The sequence below is a fragment of the Leucopleurus acutus genome (assembly GCF_964270905.1).
Source record: "Leucopleurus acutus genome assembly, chromosome: 11".
Taxonomy (NCBI): domain Eukaryota; kingdom Metazoa; phylum Chordata; class Mammalia; order Artiodactyla; family Delphinidae; genus Leucopleurus; species Leucopleurus acutus.
The window spans coordinates 98,793,317-98,815,606 of NC_139152.1; the positions used below are offsets into that span (position 1 = coordinate 98,793,317).

General features: G+C 52.3%; 1 protein-coding gene across 1 annotated transcript in view; it reads right to left on the minus strand.

Moving 5' to 3' along the window:
• Window positions 1–4,075: 4,075 nt before the first annotated feature.
• Window positions 4,076–22,290, minus strand: part of SHISAL1 (shisa like 1) — a gene marked incomplete at both ends in the record, with an annotated part of 47,390 nt that continues 29,175 nt past the window's right edge. Inside the window, one exon of the mRNA XM_082849928.1 lies at window positions 4,076–4,104. Within this exon, the coding sequence (XP_082706054.1) occupies window position 4,104 (1 nt within the window). The remainder of the gene's footprint in view (window positions 4,105–22,290) is intronic.

The window sequence follows — 22,290 nt, forward strand, 5'->3', positions numbered from 1 at the left end:
GGTCTGCTGGGCGCATGGGAGATGGTGCCAGGCTCGATGTGACGGGAATGGCCTAAAGGGAGCTTTTGATCTGACGGTGAGCTGAGAAGCATCTCTTGGTAGAAGAAGCCTGTTAACCCCCATTCCTGGCTGTGTTTCCCCTGATGCCCCCAAGCCCTCCTTTCCAGCCCTGGGGATGAATTTGCCGGAAGGGTTTTTTGGATGAAGAGGAGAAAGGCCCCCACTCCAGGAATGCTAGCTGCCTACCTGCTCTTTCTCTAAAGCATCAGAGACGGGCTCATCAGAGAGACGGGATCTACCTGCAGAATCACACGTGTGCGTGTGTGCGTGTGTGTGTGTGCGTGTGCGTGTGCGTGTGCTTTCAGTTAAGGCCTGTTTCCTATAGGTCCCGGTCAGCGTCAGATGTCGGGCTGGCAGCTGGCAGCTCCAGGCCCTTCTGAGCTAGCGGGCTGCTCCTTGAGGTGCAGGGGGATCTCAGAGGTTCAGGTGGGGGCAGAGAGGCCCATGGGTGCTACCAGGTATTGGTTCTGTGTAGAGATTCCCAAACGCACAATTACGCTATACACAGATGAGAAGGAAAGCATAAAACTGCTCGTTATAACACACAGTTCCCAGTGGGAAAAAGTCCTTACAAATACAGGGAGTCAAAGACAAGCTCCTCAGCGGATATATTGCCATCTTCTCTCTCTTCTTTTTGTTTTGCTTTTCGTAGTAGTATTATTGTTATTTTTACAAATTATGTGGTTATAGCCAGAAGCTCACAGTAAAAAGTAAAACTAGGCAGCTCGAAAAATCAGGTTAGGGAGTCACTAAAAAACACTAACTCTGTAAATCTCTACTTGAACCTGTCACCACCCTGCATCTTATTCTCAGGGACACTACTCATTGGCGCGTCTGCCTGCCATGGTAGGATGGGGCAGGTTTTTGTCAGGATGGCCCGTGTCCCAGGGGCTTTGAGGAGCCCTTGACGTTCAGAGGGAATGAACCGCACACGTGTGCCTTTCAGATGGACATTCACACCCACGCACACTGCCCTCTCCCCTCAGCCACTCCGTCCCACGCCAACACCCCACACACTTGACAGGTGAGGCTCAGAGAGGTGAAGCGATTTGCCCAACACCACCCAGCGGGGAAGGGGCAGTGAGTGCTGTGGGTCCCTGCTCTCCATCCCCTGCATCCCAGGCTACCCTGTGTCCGTTGGCTAAGTCTGTGGTGTCTGCTGAGCTTCACGATGAGGGGCCGCCTGCACACAACAGAGGGTTCTGATCCCCAGCCCGGCTGCAACAGTAAACCTCCACAGGGTCATCATTCGCTCCTGGAAAGACCTCTGGTGGAGTCGGGAGCAGTGCCTGGCAAGGTCTCAAGCCCAGGGATGCAGATCAGGGGAACCCTAGCCCTTGCTGGTCTCTGTGACAGTGACCTCTGGCTCTAGTGCTCGGGGCAGAGAGGCAAGGCCAGCTCCTTCTTGGCAGGGGAAGCGTCTCCGTATGAACAGCCGCACGAGCAGCCCCAGAACCGCAGGAAGCCAGAGAAGCAAGCCCCCTAGAAGTCCCTGCAGAGCTGGCGTCGGCTCTGTGGACAGATGTTGTGGGCATCCAAGTCCCGCCTTAAGTGGGAAGGGCTTCGACAGCCCTTTCTTTTAGTCAAGGCAGAGAAGGCACAGAACTTGCCTGGGGTCACACTGCTCTCAGCGCAGACACTGCTCTCAGTGTCTGTGCCCACACCGCTCTCCCCAAGGCTCAGGTCTCTCTGATTCCCGAGGCCATGCACATGGGATGCAGGTGTTTGCTGATCCAGCTGGGCTGAATGACTGCTGAGCTCCCCTCCATGGCAACTACTGCTCCGCATGGACAAGACCCAGGGGCAGGTCCTGGCGTGTCTCAGCGTCCAGGGTAAAGGAAGCCACGCCTATCCCTAATCAAGACCCCAAGCGGAGGTTCTCTGACATTGCCTCTGCCAAAGCTGTACACCCGGGCCTTGGCGGCACTGTCTGGAGAAGACGGGACTCAAGCCACAGGTCTGGGTCTTCCTTAGCTTGCCTGTGTGACCTTGGGCAAGACACCTGACCCATCTGAGGCTCAGCATTGTAGTCCACGAAATGGGAGAGTCCCTTCTTTATGGGCTTTGAGAGGACGAAAAGCCAGGCTGGATGGAAAACGCTTGACACCCTGGAAACTTCTTTCTGCTTTATCGAAGGACAGGTGTTATGTTTTTCCAGGCTAAGGTGACTCACAGCGGACCACGGCATCTGGGCTCTCACCCACCTCTCTTTCCACCCTTCCTCTGTGTCCCAGCCAACCTGGATTTCTTTTGGTTCCTTGAAAGCATCAAGCTAGTTGCTGCCTCAGGGCCTTTGCACTAGCTGTTCCTTCTGCCTGGAATATCTTTAATGTCCATGGCTGGCTCTTGCTTATCATTCAGAGCTGGGCTTAGCCTGCTCAGAAAGCCCTTCCCAGATCACCCAAGCTCAAGAGGACCCCCATGAACATTGTTTTGACCAAATTCTCGGCTTAGGGCTCACTGCTATTGCTACCTTCCTTATTCACTGCTTATTTCTTCCCTGTCCTCTCCCCCAGCTAGGACACCAGCACCACGAGCAGGGGCCTGCCTGCTCACTGCCACATCTGATGGGCAGAGGGTCTGTGGAAGACACTGGGTCCTGCTAGGTGAGGGTACGCGAGCAGAGGAGCCGGGCCCACCCAGCTGGGCGCTGGGGGAGATTTTGGCTTCACTAACACCAGGGGAATGAGGGTGTCTACACTGCCACCTTGGCCCTCGGGGATTTATGTGATCGTTTCCTAGGTCAGGCCCTTCCGTGTGTGTGCCCCCAGGCTGGCGGGGTGGGTGGTGGCAGTGCTGAGCTCTGTGGACAGATGTTACGGGCATCCAAGTTTTTGTGGAAGTCCCTCCTTAAATGGGAAGGGCTTCTAGAACCTTCCCCTCTGCATTTCCACAGTGCTCATCACTCTGTCCAGCAAAGATCTGTGTGTCTGTCTCTCCCACCAGATGCGGCTCCCCCAGGGCAGGGACGAGGCCAGCCTGACTCATCTCCCTTCCCGTTCGCTGCCCAGCAGAGGGCTGGCAGACAGTAGGTGCTTAACCAGAATGTGCTGTGTGTCGGAGGGTCCTGGGGAAGCGACGGTGGAGAGCTTGGGTGATGGCCCATCCACTGAGAAGCCATTGGGGGGATGCTCCAGGGACTGTGTTGGGGGTACCCTGGGCTGGGGAGCTTGGACTTTGGGTTCTTATACCTCTGAGGTCAAACCGAGGACTGGTCTCCTCCTGGCTGTGAGACATGGGCCATTTCTGCAGGGAGTACATCCCACCCACCTCCCAGGTGATGAGAGAGGGCGTACGTGAAGATAATCTAGTGCCTGCCCCGAGGATGGCCTGAGACGTGTCTCTCATTATCACTGTCATTATGGGAACAAATTCCATAAGAACGAAACCCCGCCGGCATTTCGCATCCCCAACACCCCCGAGACACAGTGTGGCTGTGCCCTGTGCTTGCCAACTCCATCTGGCTCACAGCTGCAGCAAGAAGCTGGAGCTCGGATGCTGGGCCAGACCCCCAGCACAAGGTGACTCAGGCCCATCAGAGAACTTGGGGGGACCCCAATAAAACCAATCAAACAAACAAAAAGGATACCCCTGATCACACGCACACGCACGCACACACACTCACATTCAATATTCTGACACAGAGAGGCCCACAGGCCACTACTGGAGGGAGCAGAGGCAAGGGAACCACGCACGGGTACGACACATGGCCTGAATCCTCCCGGCTTCACTTGGCCGGAGCAGCTGTGTCGGTCATCCTGAGTCCACCATGGCGCCATCTCTCAGAAACCACTGGCCCAAAATGGGACTATTGCTTGCGGACGGGTGGCTCAGAAGCGCCCCCCTGCACCCAGCCCCCACCCCTGAGTTTGCTCGTAGTGTTAGAAGTCCGAGGAAGGGTTGGGGCACAGGCGGCGTTTTCTCCTCTGCCGCCACCGCGGCCGTCTTGGCTCTCCCTGGCGTCTTGAAGTGATACTTCTCGGAGGCTGAGCCAGGTGCTTTGGGTCTCACCTCCCCCATCCTGAGGCACGGCAAAAGGGTTTTCTAGGGAAGCAGAAAGGAACAAAGTATCACATGGTGTCTCCTCCATGGTGATGCACTGGGGACATTTCTCTCTGGCCTGAGCTCCAGGAGAACCCAGGTTTTTCTCTGAGCACATGACATGTTTTTGTCTTCTAGTTATTGAGACCTGTTTGACTTTAAAGCTGGAAGCAAGACAAGCAGGTCTGCTATCACTATGGTTTCATACAGCACTAGTGCCCCGGCCCAAGCAATAAGACAAGAAAAGAGCATAGAGTGTCAGGAGTGGGCTAGAAGAACCCTAATTACCATTATTGGCAGATCACGTACATAGAAAAGCCAAGAGAATCAACAGGCTAATTATTAGAACAGAGAGTGCAGATACAAAGATACAATTTTCAATCTGTAAGACAAAACCAGATCAACTTATAAAACCTATTACTCAGCCATAAAAAGAAACGAAATTGAGCTATTTGTAATGAGGTGGATGGACCTAGAGTCTGCCATACAGAGTGAAGTAAGTCAGAAAGAGAAAGACAAATACCGTATGCTAACACATATATATGGAATTTAAGAAAAAAAATGTCATGAAGAACCTAGGGAGAAGACAGGAATAAAGACACAGACCTATTGGAGAACAGACTTGAGGATATTGGGAGCGGGAAGGGTGAGCTGTGACAGGGTGAGAGAGAGGCACGGACATATATACACTACCAAACGTAAGGTAGATAGCTAGTGGGAAGCAGCTGCTTAGCACAGGGAGGTCAGCTCGGTGCTTTGTGACCGCCTGGAGGGGTGGGATAGGGAGGGTGGGAGGGAGGGAGACGCAAGAGGGAAGACATATGGGAACATGTGTATATGTATAACTGATTCACTTTGTTATAAAGCAGAAACTAATACACCATTGTAAAGAAATTATACCCCAATAAAGATGTTAAAAAAAAACACACAAAAAAATCTTATAAAACCAACAGTGTTTTTTTACCTCAACGGTTACCAGGGTGATTATATGTCTTAGGTTAGGATAGTCACAGTAAATACTTATTGTTCTGACAAAATTTTTAATATTTTGTCAGAACCTCAAAAGTATTCTACTTTCGATGATAAACCAGATGGTCACCCTTGTTATAACAAACTAGAAAATATTAAGAACAGATACAGATAACACTCATAATAATAAAAAGAACCATTGTAAACCTTGGTGGTACACCACTGGATAGGACCATATCATACAAAGCCATGGAGAGGAAACCAGGACACTCCGGGCACATGGACAGGTCACGAGATCACTGGGATAAGGTCAAGAGTGTAAACGCCAGCCCACAGGGCACTTAAAGCTTTGATCGGCAGAGTTGAGTTGCCTTTGTTCTTTCTCCTCTTGAGATCACCTCCAAACAAGGATAATGAGGAACAGAAATACAAACTCCATCTCTGGCAGACACAGTGAATCCCCTGTCCTATAGCCATTTATAGGGGTAATTACCCAGTCACAAATATTCACCTTCCCATACTCCCTTGCAGACCGGAGTGGTCACATACCCACTCTGGCCAATGCTATGCAAGTGGAAGTCTACTGGGAAGGGGACATGGATGCAGAGGAAGAGCATGAGAACAAAGGACATTCACTAATGTGGCTGGAGTGGGAAGCAGGGAGAAACCTGGTTCTGGTGGCAGCCCCAGATTGTCCACCTCCACACCATTGTAGTTGGGTTTCTGCAACTTGTATCTGATTACAGCTACTAACAGATAAACCATCTTCCACCAAACTCCAGTGTGTTCCAGGGGCAAGGGGGGAAGATAATGGAGGGGTTAAACCAACAAAGTCCATCTTTCCAGAGGGCTTGATACTCCAAATGGCAGAGTCAACACACCATCTGCATCACTGCGCTCTGGGTGACAGATTCTGTGGTCCCCCGTCACCTGCTTTATCATTCTCCATTCAGTACACTAAATATTTTACTTACTGGTCTAGCATTTTTTTTATTTTTTTTTTTTTGCAGTACGCGGGCCTCTCACTGTTGTGGCCTCTCCCGCTGCGGAGCACAGGCTCCGGACGCACAGGCTCAGCGGCCATGGCTCACGGGCCCAGCCGCTCCGCGGCATGTGGGATCTTCCCAGACCGGGGCACGAACCCGCATCCCTTGCATCGGCAGGCAGATTCTCAACCACTGCGCCACCAGGGAAGCCCTGGTCTAGCTTATTGTTTGTCTCTCCCAACTAGAAAATTAGCTACATGAGGGTCAAGGTATTTGTGTGTTGTGTTCATTTTTGCATTGCAGGGTCTGGAGCAGTAACTGGTACACATAATAAGTCTTTGTTGAATGAATGAATGAAGCAAGAATTTAAAGCCCAGATGAACCCGATTTTAAATATAAAGTCAACAGAAAAACTTCTAAAAACACATTTTTGAATTATAGCTCCCATGAGCCCTTCTTGCATAAATTAACAGAGGATACATAGAGGATAATAAAGGAAAACATCCTATACCTTAGGATAACGAAGGGTAAATAGAGCAACTCTGGCAAGAGTACTAGCAATGAGAATCTATTTAACTGTAGGTCTATGTCTGAAACTAATGTATTGTGACTGTTACAGAAAAGAACAAAAAAGGAAACAGAGAACCAATATAAACTATAGTAGGGAAGGTGGAGGTCAGAAAGAGGGAGGTAACAGATGTAAACTATGTCTTATTTGCTTATAGTTGGGAGTCCAAAAGGATCAGTTAGAGATGGAAATAACATTAGAGGTACAAAGGTAAATGGAAAAATTAATATAATATAATCAACTAAAATCATTTGATGGAAGTGAGAGAATGGGGGGGAGAGTAGATACATTCTAATTTGGGCATCATTCATAGTAGGGAGAAAATAAACAGTGTCTAAAGAAATAGAGGATTAAGGGTATCATATGACAGTATAATTATGAAGATAACTATGGGATGAAAAACACAGCTTTCCAAATTGTCAGAAGATATATAAACAAAAAAGAAAACAAAGAAAACAGAGGCCATATGGTGAAAATTGACAACCCCCACAAAAGCTATAAAAGCAGAAAGCATGTCATAAACTATGATGACAGAACTAAGACTAAATGTAGCTGCCGTATTAGTAAATGTTAATGAGACACACACACTTGCTGAAAAAAAAAAAGATTCAGACTTTTACAAGCAAAATCCACTGAAGGTAGAATCATTCAGAAAGGTTTCATATAATAAGATGAGTAGTTGATGAAAAAGTTTTGGAGATGGGCGGTAGTGATGGTTGTACAACAGTGTGAATGTACTTAATGCCACTGAACGATACAGTGGTTAAAATGCTAAATTTTGTTATGTGTTTTGCCACAATTACACAAGAAAGAATGGGCAGAAACAAAACAAGTGCAAACCAAGAGAAAGCAGGGGTCTCGATCTGAATGTTAGACAGAGCTGAAGTCAGGGCAAGAAATAGAGAATGAGAAAAAGACAGCATTGTGTGGGGATCAAGGATGAGAGTCACCATGAGGACTTAAAGTAATGAGTGTCTTTGCACCAAATAACATAGCCTCAACGTTCATAGAGCAAGAAATCTGAAAATGTAGGAAGAAAAAGACAGAGTATGTTAATATTGGTGCATTTTAATTCACCTCTCTCAGTGCCTCACAGATTAAGTTGACAAAAACATAAATAAGGTATAGAGAGCCAAATAACCTAATTAATAACATAGTATGTGTGTTTTTTTTAATTAATTAATTTATTTTTGGCTGCATTGGGTCTTCATTGCTGTGCATGGGCTTTCTTTAGTTGTGGCAAGCAGAGGCTACTCTTCTTTGCAGTGCGTGGGCTTCTCATTGTGGTGGCTTCTCTTTGTTGTGGAGCACGGGCTCTAGGCACATGGGCTTCAGTAGTTGTGGCACACGGGCTCAGTAGTTGTGGCTTGTGGGCTCTAGAGTGCAGGCCCAGTAGTTGTGGTGCATGGGCTTAGTTGCTCTGTGGCCTGTGGGATCTTCCCAGACCAGGGCTTGAACCTGTGTCCTCTGCATTGGCAGGCAGATTCTTAACCACTGCACCACCAGGGAAGCCCTATGTGTGTGTATTAAACAGAATCTTCCTTCTGTTCAAATGCTCTTGAAAATGCACACACAAAAAGCAATTATCAGGCCACAAAGAAATTAAATTCCAAAAAGTAGATGTAAGGCAACATTCTCTGATCACAATACACTAGAATTTGAAAATGTTAATAACAAAACCACAAAACAAAACCCAAGGAGTTTTAAAATGCTTTAAAATAACTCTTGTGTCAAAGATAGAGCAAAAAATCAAAGTTGCAGAATATCTAGACAATAATGAAAGTAAAAAGATTACATTTCAGAACTTGTGAGATGCAGCCAAGGCAATGCTCAGAGGAAAATTTATAGCTTTAAATATTTATATTAATAAATAAGAGAACATGAATTAGCTACCCAGCTCAAAAATTAGAAAAAAAGGCAAAATACTGAAGGAAGGCATAGGAAAGCACTTGATAAATTAAAACTGAGATGAAGTTAAACACATAAAAGGAAGAAATGAATAAATAAATACAATTTCTTACTCTTTTTGAAAAACAGGACACATTAACTGTTGGTGACTTTAATAAAGCAGAAGGAGAAAGTGACCACTTAAAAGTTATCTGTACTTTTCCTTTCCAATTCCGCTTCTCCACTATCTCTTAACCCCTCTAGATAGGCTTTTGACCCAACTATTCTGCAGGGTTTACCCTTGTTAAGGTCACCAAAGACCTCCATGTTGCTAAATCCAGTGGTCAATTCTCAGTCCTCCTTTTACTTGTCCCCTTGGCAGCACTGATACAGGTGATCACTTCTCCTGCTTCCAGGACACTCCAGGCCCCTCTCTTGGTTCTCCTCCTAATTTTCATGCTGCTTCTTCTCAGGCTCCTCCGTGGGTCCCTCCCCATCTTCTCAGCCTCCTCTTCTCCTTTCCATCTCTACTCACTCCTGAGGAAATCATCTCCTCCCAAGGAGTTAACTACTCTACATACATTAATGTCTCTTTCAGCCTCAAGCTCACATCGTAGCTTCAAACTGTCTACTTGACATCACCAACTGTATATTTAATAGATATCTCAAACTTAATATGCTCAAAACTAAAATCCTGATCCTCTGCCCCAAATCAGCTTTTCCCACAAGTTTCCTGACTTCAGTAAATACAACTCCAACAGAGTCCCAGAGCATCTTTGGCCCCTCTCTTTCTCTCATCCCCAAATCCAGTCCACTAGTAAATCCTTCAGATGTATCCATCAACCTTGCCCCTCTGCCACCTCCATTGCCTCTACCATGGCCTCCTCGCTTATCAAGCTCTTCTGTCTACTCTCCATACAGCAGCCAGAGGGATCCTGTGAAAATCCGTGTCGCGTCGTGTCCCTCCTCTGCTCAAAACCCTCACTGGCTCCTGTCTCACTCAGAGTAGAAGCCAAAGACCTTCCTCTCCATCCTCTCTGGCCACATCCCTTATCTTCTCTCTTTTGCTCACCCCACTCCAGCCACGATGGCTCATTTTACGTGTCAACTTGACTGGGCCACAGGGGGTGGTGCCCGGATATTGGATCATACGTGGTCCTGGGTGTGTCTGTGAGGGTGTTTCTGGATGAGATCCGTCTTTGAATCTGGAGACTGAGTCAAGTGGATCACCTACCCAATGCAGGTAAGCCTTCTCCAATCCACTGAGGGCCTGGATAGACGAAACAGGCAGGGGAAGGGAGAATTCCCTCTCTGCCTTCCTGTCTTTGAGCTGGGTCATCAGTCTTTTCCTGCCTTCAGACTTGGATTTGGACAGGAATTTACACCATTGGCTCTCTTGGTTCTCAGGCCTTCAGACTTGGAGTGGTCCTGGGCCGTCAGCCCTGCGAGATCTCCAGCTTGCCAAGTACAGGTTTGGGACTTCTCAGCCTCCAAATCTGCACGAGGCAATGCCTTGGAATAAGTCTCTTTATATATACAGCTATCTCGATGTAGATTTCACATATTTTATCTGTATTATATATAGACATATATTTATATATAGATATCTATCTATAATCTAGATTTATATATAGATATCGACATCTGTGTCTATACTATATCTATATCTGTATCGATATCTATCCTACTGGTTGTGCTTCTCCAAAAACTTAGACCAAGACAGCACCTGCACCAGCACGCTTCCCTCTCTTCTCCCAGATAAACACGTGGCTATTCCCTTTCGTCCTTCAAGTCACCTATTCCTGAGACCTTCTCTGACCACCTTATTGAAAGTTGGACTCCATCATCAACTCCCTCCCTGCTCTCATAGTGTTTTTCTCGCTAGCACTTATCACCATCTAACAGTCCACATATTTTATTTTATTTGTTATATGGCCGTGCCGCCCTGCATGTGGGATCTTAGCTCCCTGACCAGGGATGGAATCCACATCCACTGCAGTGGAAGCGCAGAGTCTTAACCACTGGACCACCAGGGAATTCCACACGTATTTTAAATTGTCTGTAGCCTCCATATAAATGGGAGCTGGCCCACTACTCTACCCCCAGGACCAATAACGACACCTGGCACAGAGCTGGCGCTCAGGAAAGATGGGGGGAACACACAACCTACACACTCAACCCTGTGCAACAAAAATCAGAAACTTGGATGAGATGGGTGAATTTCCAAGACAATAGAAACCGCCCAGAGAATCCAGGAAAAGTGAATCTAAACAAAGCAATGCCAGAAAGAAACTGTCCAACGGCAAATCCAAAGTCTATAAAATAAGAGAAACGCAAATGAAAGCCATAATGAGAAGGCGTTCCAGAGCACAGCGCAAAGGAAGCTTCTACATTCCTCCACTCATCACGTCTGCAGAGATCAAAAAGGTTGAGCGCACCATGTGTTTGCTGGGTTTGGGGGGGAAACCTCTGCTTCGTGCTGGTGGGAGGGACGTCAGGTCACTCCTGGAAGGCAGTTTGGCGCGCACCCAAGTTATAGATGCGCGCGCCCTCTCACCCAGTAATCCCACTTAACCACTATCCTACAAATACGCTCACAAGGGCAAAATCCTTACAAGCTCATTTATTGCAGTAATGTGGGTAAAGTGGAGGATTAGGATCAAAGAAATGTCCATCACTGGGCAACTGGTTCAGAAGCAATGGCTCCCCACGCAGTGGCGACCAAAGCAGAATGATGCCTCTGGAAGCCCCTGCTGGTAGCATCTTCTGCCAGGCCTGGGCTGGGGGCTGAGACACAGACCTGGAAGGAGTGGGCCCAGCCCTCGAGTGCTCTGAGCTGGGGGGGAGCCACACTGGGACCCTAAAACAAGAGCGTCAGACCCGCACTGTGTCAGCGCTGAGTGGCTGGGGGCGTGGCTTGGATGGGGGCGGGGACCCAGGGAAAACTCATGTCAGGAAGTGGGGGAAGGCACACCAGGAGGAGGGGGCAGCCTGAGCCCAGACCAATCAGAGGGTCACAGCAGGTGACGCAGGATCTTCCTGGTGGGCTGAGGCTAGACAGGCAGCCACGGAGCCCTTCAACTGCCAGGTGAAGGCCTTACACGAGATCCCAGGGCTCTGGGACGTAGACGTGGAAGATCCTTCCTAATCCCAAGAAAGGTCAGAGTTAGGGCTGCTGTGATGGGGTATCTCTTCTGGGCTGGGCACTGTCCAAGCACTTTCTTTTTTTTTTTTTTTTTTTCGCAGTACGCGGGCCTCTCACTGTTGTGGCCTCTCCCGTTGCGGAGCACAGGCTCCGGACGCGCAGGCTCAGCCGCTCCGCGGCATGTGGAATCCTCCCGGACCGGGGCACGAACCCGCGTCCCCTGCATCGGCGGGCGGACTCTCAACCACTGCGCCACCGGGGAAGCCCCAAGCACTTTCTATGCCTAGTCTCACTTCGCTCTCCCAACAGCCGTAGCCCTATTTCCCCTATTTACAGGTGAGGAAACCGAGCCTCAGGAAGGTAGTATGACTTGCGCAGAGTCACATATCTGGCTAGTGGTGGAGCCAGGAGTCCAGCCTGTGCTGCCGGCCACTGGGCTGCACTGCCACCCCTCAGGTGCCGGGTGGTGGCCTGGCTAGGCTGGCTGTGGGGAGGCCAGTTGAGCAGCAGGCACCGCTGCCCTGGAGAGAGGATGCAGGGCTGGGACCCGGATGGGGCCCAGCAGGATAAGGAGGGTCTCCAGCTGGCTTCTGCAACCTAACTGGGGAGATAAGACAGAGCTCCTGGCAATTTGCATAACAATGGACGCTTCCAGAGGCGGAGAATCTGTCACAGTCACTGCTCAGGATGAAAGCAGAGGCCTCACGAGGCACAGCATGGCTACATTGCCAGGTGAGCTGCAGATACCGTGCCCACAGCACTGATAAGAGCTCAGCCTGGATCTAGTGGGGACGATAAGCCGGGAGTGGGACAGGAGCCTTCAGCTCAATTTCTGTTGCGTCCTCACAGCAACCTGAGAGGTGGAGACGCTTTGACCACTCCTCGCAAAGGGGCGAACAATGCGGGACCACCAGGGTGGTAAGAGGGCGCTCCCACGGAGGGGAGAGCAGAGTCCCCCGGCACAGATGGTGGCCTCTTAGTGGCAGAAGGTGTGGTCGTGGGGGGTGGCATGGAGGAGGTGTGCTCGGTAATGATGATAGAAAGTGAAACGCGAGCATGGAGAAAATGCAACGTAAAACGACTACGGGGAGCTGCCCTACAAGCCCCTGAAACAAAGGGCTAAGATGAGAAAGACTGGTGAGGTGGGGGAGGAGCTCTCACCCACGACCTGGGGAGCGCACAATGGCTCACCTGCTTTGGGAAACTGGGGAGCTGTACGTGCTGAAGTTGAATATATGCCTGTCCCCTGATGCCACATATACACCTGTGTGGGTAGAACTCAGGCCCCCAGAGAGGTCTCCATCCTCATCCCCAGAGGCTGTGAAGGTGGCCTCACGGGGTGAAAGGGATTCTGCCGGTGTGAATGGGTCAAGGGCCTTGTGACGGGGAGGCTGGTTACCGGGTGGGCCTGGGGTCATCACAAGGGTCCTTAAAAGAGGGGGGCAGGAGGGTCAGGGTCAGAGAAAGAGATGTGAGGATGGAAGCAGAGGTCGAAGTGATGCCATCACAGGAAGGGCCCACACGCCATGGAACACAGGCCACCTCCAGAAACTGGCAAAGCCCAGGGAACAGATTCTCCCCGAACCTCCAAGGAACCAGCTCTGCCAGCACCTGAATATTAGGGGTTCACAAGGCTCACGTTGAACTTCTGCCCATCAGCACTATAAGAGGATAATTTGTGCTGTTCTAAGCCACTGAGTGCGTGGTCACTGGTTGCAGCAGCCCCAGGACACTTGTACGACACCCAAGAGAAATGTGTTCACCCGTTCACCAGAGTACTTGGCTGTGAAGGTTCAGAGCAGCTCTATGGATAATAGAAACGACCCAAATGTCCTCAACAGGCAAAGGGATAAGCAGAGCGTGCTACATCCATACGATGGAGTACTACACAGCACTGAAAAAGGACAGGCTCTCGATATGCCCAACAACACGGAGGAATTCACCTCATAGATGAAATGTTGCGTGAGAGACACTGACCCCAGGCCCCACACCAGCCAATTCCAGCCTAGGAACAGCCCACGGTTGTGCAAAACACTCAGGGGCTGGATGTCAGGGGAGTGGTGTCGAGGGGACGCGAGCTAAGCCTTCTGGATGTTGGGATGTTTCAGTTTCGGATTGAAATTCACCACGCTGTAGCATCGAGATGGGCACTTCATGTACTTCAACTCGGAAACCGTGAACAGCCTCAGGAAATGAGCCTCTGGTCTCACCTTGCATGCCCCAGTGATGGGGAGCTCACTACCTAGTGAGGAAAGCTGCTGGGCTGTGAAGGGAGGCTTCCTGGCAGGAGGCTCTTCCTCTCCTGAGCCCGTAACCTGCTTCTGGCCGCCTCCTCCCCCTGCGGCCAGCTCGGCCTCGGGGTCCCTCACTCTAGTCCTGCAGACACGGTCAGGCTCCACGACCCTCAGAGCGATCAGGCTTCTCTGGATCAGGGCTTCCTTCCATCCTCCCCTGCTTCAGGCGAGAGCTGCCCGGAGCGAGGCAGGGCCCAGGCCCCTGGGGTCCCCGCAGACACTCGGCCCGTGTCCTCGCTCACTGCCGTCACCCGCTGTCCGTCACCTACTCCGGGAGTTTGGGTTCACGCTCCTGCTAAGCGGGGACCTTGTGAGGCTCCAGGAAGCAGAGCGTGTGAGAGCGCCTCGCCCGCAGAAGGCGCTCAGGGCACGGATGTCCCGTGAAGTGGGCGGGGCAAGCGTTTCACACAGGGGACGTTAGAGACCCTCTAGGGAATGTTTATTTTGCCGTTAGCAAGACAGCTTGTTGGTCCTCTAGACGGATGAAGAGGGGCAGTGATCCCGGTGCAGAAGGAGGGGCTGAGCAGGGGAAGGTGCGGGCGTGTGTGTGTGTGTGTGTGTGTGTGTGTGTGTGTGTGTGTGTGTGTCGGTGTGGGATGTCTGGGTGTGTGATGTCAACAGTGTCTCTGTGTGTGGCGCTTGTGTATGTGTGTGTATGTGTGGTGTGTGTGTGTGTGCATGTGTGTGTGGTGTGTGTGGTGTGTGTATGTGTGTGTGCATGTGTGTGTGCGTGTGTGTGTGCATGTGTGTGTGCTGTGTGTGCTGTGTGTATGTGTGTGTGGTGTGTGTGTATGTGCATGTGTGTGTATGTGTGTGTGTGGTGTGTGTGGTGTGTGTATGTGTGTGTGTGCATGTGTGTGTGCGTGTGTGTGTGTGTGTGTCGGTGTGAGATGTCTGGGTGTGTGATGTCAACAGTGTCTCTGTGTGTGGCGCGTGTGTATGTGTGTGTATGTGTGGTGTGTGTATGTGTTGTGTGTGTGTGTCTCTGTGTGTGGCGCGTGTGTATGTGTGGTCTGTGTGTATGTGTGGTGTGTGTGTGTGTATGTGTGGTCTGTGTGTATGTGTGTGTGTGCATGTGTGTGGCGCGTGTGTATGTGTGTGTGCTGGGGAGGCTTTGGGCTAACTGGGTCCCCCTTGAGACCTGGCGCCGTGCAGGTGCTCCCAGCAGAGCGTAAAGAGCCCGACCGTGGAATCAGGTTGCTTCTCACTGGCTGCTTGACTTCGAATGTGCCAGCGACCCCTCAGAACCTTAGTTTCCACATCCGTAAAATGGCCAGAAAACACCTGTCCTGAGAGGCCGTGGTGCAGGTGAGACGGGCAGCGCTCTCCCAAGTGCCCCTCGCACCCCAGCTGTGGGTCACCGGGTCTCCAGGAGAAACGAGAGACCATCAAAACAAAGGTCTTGTTTGTGGACAAATTAGAATGATTTGGGGTCATAAGGCACTGCTTCATTTTAAAGAATCCAACGGGAAACCTCACTTTCTTCCTGAAGAGAGAAGCCAGCTGCGGAAAAGGCCAGGCGGATGGGAAGGAGAGATGATGCCTTTGGGAGTCAGACAAGCCGTCGCCTCCGTGTGTTTGCAGGAGCCGCTGACTGTGTTGCGGGACGGACACGGGCATCATGGGAGCAGCGGGCAGAGGGCAGGGCATTCGGTCCTGGCATCTGAGGCTGACCCCGCCGCTCCAGGATCACCCCGTCTTCAGGCCTTCTGGGTTCCATCTGCCTCAGGGGCTGCTCCTACCCAGACTCCTTTGCCGGCGTCCCCTGGTCCCTTCCCACACACGTCATCCTCTCCCCAGGTGACTTCCTGGCCCCTGCACGACATGATTCTGTGACAAGCCCCCTTGGCCAAATCCAAGCTGGGATTCAACCCAGGTTTTCCTCCGAGCTCCTCCCCGACTTGTGTGCGGCACCGACATCACCCCATCCACGCTCACAGGCACCTCAGGCTGCAGACACTCCACAAGGCTGATCCCCAAAGCCACGCCTGCCCCTGGGTCCCCACCTTGGAAAAATCCCACCAGCATCTCCCCAGCAGCTCAGGCCAGAGTCCGGGACACAGTCTTTGGAGCCCCTCACCCCCACCCAATCCACCAGCTGGTCCTGTGGGCTGTCTGCTTCCTTCTCTGCTCCTGTCACAACCCAGCCTGCAAGACAGTGCCCGCCTCTGCTGGACGGCCAGCTCCCTTCCCCACTCACTGCCAGGGGTAGCTTTGAAAAAGGCACCTGTCCCTCCCCTGGAGGGCTTCCCTGGTCCCGGGATCAGGAAGCCCACCCCTCACCATGGCCCTGCACATCAGACACCCCCTGCAACTCCCATCCCTCCCCTCCTGTGCTCCCCTTTTCTCCCCACACTCCTGCACCTCGACTTTCCTTCTGGTGCATGAATGCACTGGCTCTCTGTGCCTCAGTGCCTTTGCACATGCCACTCCGGGGCCTGGAATGTTCCCCGATCCCACCTCAATCTCCTCCAACCTCGGCAGCTCACTCTTTTCCATCCTAAAGGTCTCAGCTGCCCAGAGAGGCAGGAGCAAAATACAGAGGGCCACGAATGCCGAGCCGAGGGCCTGTCCTTATCCTGCAGACCCGGGAGCCTCAGAAAGGCTTATGGCTGAGGAGGGCTGCCCAGGTGCCTCTGCAGATGCAGGGCTGAAGGCTCCTGTGGCGGGTGGCGGGAAATAGAGGAGGGGTCCGTGGGGAGCTGTGCCTGGCTCTGGGGGCATCATTGTTCAAGCCCAGCATGTACCCTTCCTGCCCGTACCCTTTACTCTTCTGCCTGGTGGCATTTCCCATGGAGCTCTGGGTCTTTAAACCTCTACACCCTAAAGGTTAATTTTTAATGTTGCTTTGGTAAATATTTGACGCTGTTGCTTCCACAGGCGCTCTGCATCCTACATTAATGCCATAAGGTGCTCCAGAGTCTGTCCTTTTCATCTGCAGCTTCTGTCCATAACTCCCCCCTCCTCCTGCTCTACAGACAGACTCTCTCTTTGCTTCCTGCTACGAACTTTTCAAAGCGCTTTCCACATCCGTTCTTGTCCCCTATCGGCGTCTCCATCAGCCAGGTAGAAGGTCAGAAAGGTTCTAAGTTGAAAGGCACCATAGAAGCATTCTGTCCCTTCCCTCGACTTACACGAGGGGACAGTAAAGCTTGGGGGGGCACAAGGCTGCCCAAGGTTAAACAGCAAGCCAGTGGTAGAGGGGGTTGAACGAGCAGCTGTGACTCCCAGCCCAGGCTCTGCTCTGGGCCCTGGGATCCCCAGTAGGACTCAGATCGTCCTTGTTCTTGCTTGGTGCAGTGGGGACAGATGTGACAACAGACCACGTGGTCCTGGCTGTGATGGGAGCGTGGAGCAGGGGAAGAAATCCTCCAGAGGATGGAGGGAGGCGAGTGACCTGAGCAAGGCTTTGAGGGGTGAGTAGGAGCTCGTGGGGAGCTGGGGTAGGGAACCCAGTGAGGCCAGGCTTGCGTGAGCGTCTCACGGGCAGAGATGGAGTCTGATCCATTCTGTGTCCTCAGCCCTGGCCCGGGGCCCAGGCTTTGGTCCAAAATCTCTGGGAAGTTAACGTGCCTCCTTGCCCTGGGGCGCTTGCACCTTGCCGGTGGCCATCCGTGGCTCCTGGTCCCCTGGCCCTGGCACCATCCATGCCTCTGTGCTCCCTCAGTCTGGGCGCTGACCTGGCCCCGTTCCTACTTTACTGCACCCCTGGCGGCCTCAGGTGCCCTGGCCCCTCCCCGCCGCCCTTCCCGCTGCCCTAGGGTCAGGACAGAGGTGGCAGGAGGGCGCTGAGGCTCGGGCCAGGGACACACCCAAGCGTATGAACGTGCACACAACACACACATCCACACACACACGATACGCACGTGCGCACACACTATGCCCAAACTACACACCTGCACTTCACACGCACACACACACCCTCAACACGCACTGTATGCTACACACGTACACTACACCCACACTGCGTCACAAGCCACACACACAGACTGCACCCGCCTACCCACGTTGTACACACACACACCCCTGGTCTTGGCCTTTCCAGGCAGGCTTCACAGCCAGGGAGGAGGCCGTCTTTCAAGGGCAACATGTCGTGAGTCCGCCAGCCCTCCTGGGGCCTCCCTCTGCCCACCTGGCTCACACCTGGCCCTCCTGGCGCCGCCATCTCTGCATCTCTCACGAGGCATGTTCCCCCTTACATGCCCCTCCCCCCCACAGCCCCCGCCCCGCCTCTCCTCTCGTGTGTCCTTCTGGGCTGTGGCCACACGCGTGTCACCCACGTCAGACCCCACAGTGGTCCTTGGCGCTCCCCCTCCCCCGCCTCCCCACATCCACTCACTCCGTAGGTCCCACCTAGTCCACCTCCAAGATACTTCCGAATCGGTCCATTGCTCTCCGTCACCACCCCCCAGCCTCTACCATCCTGGCCTCTTCCCTGGGGCACAGCGGCGGCCTACCCTCAGCCTCCCTGCCTCCACTCCCGCCTCCTACTGTAAGTCCTGCCCGGGCCACGGATGGGGGAGCTCCCACCAAACTCCCATCAGACCAAGTCGCCTAATGCTGAAAGCCCTCCACCCACCCCACGTTTTCCTTAAACTCACAGACACGCTCCCTCCCGTCACGAGGCCGCCAGCTGTGAGTCCCATCAGCAGCCGGAACAGTGGCTTTTCAGGAAGAAGTGGGCAAGTCTCCATCAAATGCACACAGCCACGGGGGCACAGCTGGAGGCGAGAGACGTGACCCCTGGAGTCGTGTAAGTGATGGTGCCGGTCAGGGTCACAGGGACACAGTCACTGGGGTGCTATTGTAGCGACTGGTGTGTCCACACTTGGGGGCAGGGAAGGTCCAGAAAGGGGCGTCAAAGGCTCGGAGGAGGGTCACTCAGAGGTGCTGGACGGGAGAAGGGGGCCCATTTGCAGGGGGGCTGGGAGCCAAGTGACCGCCGAGGGGCCTGGATGCATAGAAGGCTCTGGCATTCCACCCGCTCCCCAGGACGTGTCTGCGGCATCTGCCGGCCTGGGGGCAGCGGTCGGGAAGGAGGGCTGGACACAGACGGCAAACCTGAAGACAGATGGGGGCCCCAGGGCGCCTCAGCAGCTGTGTCTCCCTGGCTCTGAGACCACCAGGGCCGGGGATGGCTGTCTCCAGCCTCCCAAATTTCAGACAACTCTAGCCGGCCTCACCAGGGAGTGGGCTCTGGGATGTGAAGACCCCAGGGTGACCAGGCCACAACAGGACAAGCCAGCACCACATCCCCCTGTCTCGTCTGTTTGGATGAGTTGTGACGTAAACCCTCGGCAAACTCCAGCTGAGCAGGGGGCATTTGGCAGGGAGCTCTTTTCCCACTCACAAAGTGAGCAGAGACAAGGAAAGGGGGTACTTTGGGGGTCTTTCCTATGAGTGGGGTGCTGGATGAGGTCCTCTGCACACCCTCGCAGATTCCGTCTTCACTATCCACCCCCCTGCCAGGTGGAGGTTATTTGCTCCCCCACCAATGTCTACGCTGCAGCTCAGAGAGGTAAAGCAATTTGCCCAAGGATGCACAGCTGGGCAGCCCAGAACCTGGTGCCAGCCCAGCCCAGGGGACTCCCGGGATGCAGCACCCAGAGATTCCCAAAGCCATGCTCCCAGAACCCAGGGCAGGATGGAACCACTCCCAGATCTCGCAGCCAAAGCGATCTGGCAGCGGGCTCTCCCCAGCACCCTGTGGGTGCCTTAGAAACAACCGGAAGACCATCCCGGAAGACGCTGAGGAGGAGGGGGGAGGGGGTGCCCTCTTGGCCCACAGGCAAGTGCAGGTTTCCGTCGTTCCGACGGGGCTGGAATGCTCACATCGGGAGACATTTGCTGCACCAACGAGCATCTATTCTCGGAAGCAAATATTTTAGCAGCTAAAGCCAGAGTGTTAATGGCGGGGATGGGGGAGCAGGATAAAGAAGGAAAGCTTCCGTGGTCTCCCCCGACCCACATGGAGATAAATTCCTTCTTCCCCTGCCCTGATCTGGGAGCTGGGCCTGGGAAGAGCCCTTGAAATAAGGGTCTGGGGGAACATAACAGTCATAAGCCCAAACACGACTTCCCTCCCTGGTGGCCCCGCTTTCTCTGGTTCCGCCTGCTGCAGCCCAGAGGGCGATGCTGTGGAATGCCTGTCGGGCCGCCGTAAAGGCTCGTCCTCCTCTCTTGGGCTAGTGGCCCCCGAGACTCGCCCGGGCCTTCGTGGAAACATCTCCTTGTTAATTACTCAGGCGAGCTGGCGTCTTTGTTTGCACAGTAGCTACCGCAGTTCCTGGGTCACGGAATTTTAATTGATTTCAAACTTGGGAGCTGGGTGGGCCGTGCGGGTCTCCTCCAGGCTGGGTGGCCAGGTGCAAGGGCAGGATCGCAGGAGCCTTTCCCAGGGTCTGAGCGGCTACCCGGCAGTGTGCCCCCGGGAATGGGAGCGCCACGGGGCTGATCTCCTGCTCTGTGCCAGGCTTCTAGTGGGCACCATCTCTGTCCCCCTGATGGCCCCATTTTCACAGACAAGCAAACAGGCTTGGCAGGAGCGAGTGACTGGCCCAAGGTCACAGGGCCTGTGGATCTGGTTGGCTGGACCCAAGGCCCTCACTCCCCACCTCCCCACCCCTGCCCTGGCTGAGCTGCATCCTGGGCCCAGAGACAGTGGGTCTAGTTCGTTCTGGAAGTGCCTTTTCAGTGATTTTCCCAAAACCTTCCCTGAGGTCTATTCTCCCTGTGGCTGACTACCTTGATTTTCCAGGCAAAGCCAGTGGAGGGCCAGGATCGATTTCTTGCCCATCACTGGCCAGCGCTCCTCGCGGGCAGGGCGGATCCTGTCTCACCTTTCTACCCCCAGCACCTAGCACAGCCGTGACCTAGTGCCGACCTTGGATAAAGTACCGGTTGAATAAATGAGGGAGGTAAGTGTGCCCGGGCTGCAGCTGCACAGCAATGCGGACTGGTTCAGGGAAGGAGGAGCAGGATGGAGCCGGAGGGTTTACAAAGGGACGTCCGAGCTGTTTCCTCGGGGTCTGAGACCCACACGTGTGACAGGGAGGGCTGACCAGACTCTCTGCCTTCTCACGCCCCCTGCTTTCTCTGTGCCCAGAAGAACCAGGACCTGGAAAGGGTGGATGCATCTCCCTCCAGCTTGCTTCTTGTCCCAGCTACTGCTGCCCGGGACGCCTGCCTACGGGTGTCCCAGGGAATGCCGGGACCCTGCTTTCACAAGCACCTAAGAACATGTTTGCTTCTCCACAGTACGGGGCAGACCACTGGGGCAGGCAGATCTGAGCCATGTATAGCGATGAGCTGGTAAACACTTAATGACCTGTTCTCCAGCGGGAAGCCCTGATTTGTAGCATTTGTTGCCCATGTCCATGGTGTAAATACTGCCAATATGACGTAGCTGACTGCAGAGTTGGGGAGAGATGGGTGGTAGCCACCATCATGCACGTTTGCATCACACAGATACAACAGACCTCAAACCTCAAGGGCATAGAAAGTAGCCAATGTAGCAACGCAATTAGGAAGTGAAGAGTTTCAAGCATCTGTTACCTTTGTGTTTAATAAAATTTATTTAATTGGAAGTTTATAACATTGAATTTTTATAGTGGTTTAACTACGGGCTCTGAAAATTTCTCAGAATTTAACTATCAGTGCTGCTGCGGCAGCCCCAGCAACTCTTGGGTACGTTTATGGATTTGTTTTATGTGTATTAGGAAAAATGTAACTTTTTTTTAAATTGAAGTATAGTTGATTTACGATGTTAATTTCTGCTGTACAGCAAAGTGATTCAGTTATACATATATATTCTTTTTCATATTCTTTTCCATCATGGTTTATCACAGGATATTGGATAGAGTTCCCTGTGCTCTACAGTAGAACCTTACTGTTTATTTTATATATAGTAGTGGTATCTGCTAATCCCAAACTCCTAACTTACCCCTCCCCACCCCTTTCCCTTTTGGTAACCAGAAGTTTGTTTTCTATGTCTGTGAGTCTGTTTCTGTTTCATAAATGAGTTCATTTGTGTTGTATTTTAGATTCCACATATAAGTGATATCATATGGTATTTGTCTTTCCCTTTCTGACTTACTACACTTAGTGTGATAATCTCTAGGTCCAACCATGTTGCTGCAAATGGCATTATTTCGTTCTTTTTTATGGCTGAGTAGTATTCCATTGCATACATATACCACATCTTCTTTATCCATTCCTCTGACTGTGGACACTTAGGTGGCTTCCATGTCTTGGCTGTTGTAATTAGTGTTGCCATGAACATGGGGGTGCATGTATTTTTTGAATTAGAGTTTTAGTCTTTTCCGGGTATATGCCCAGCAG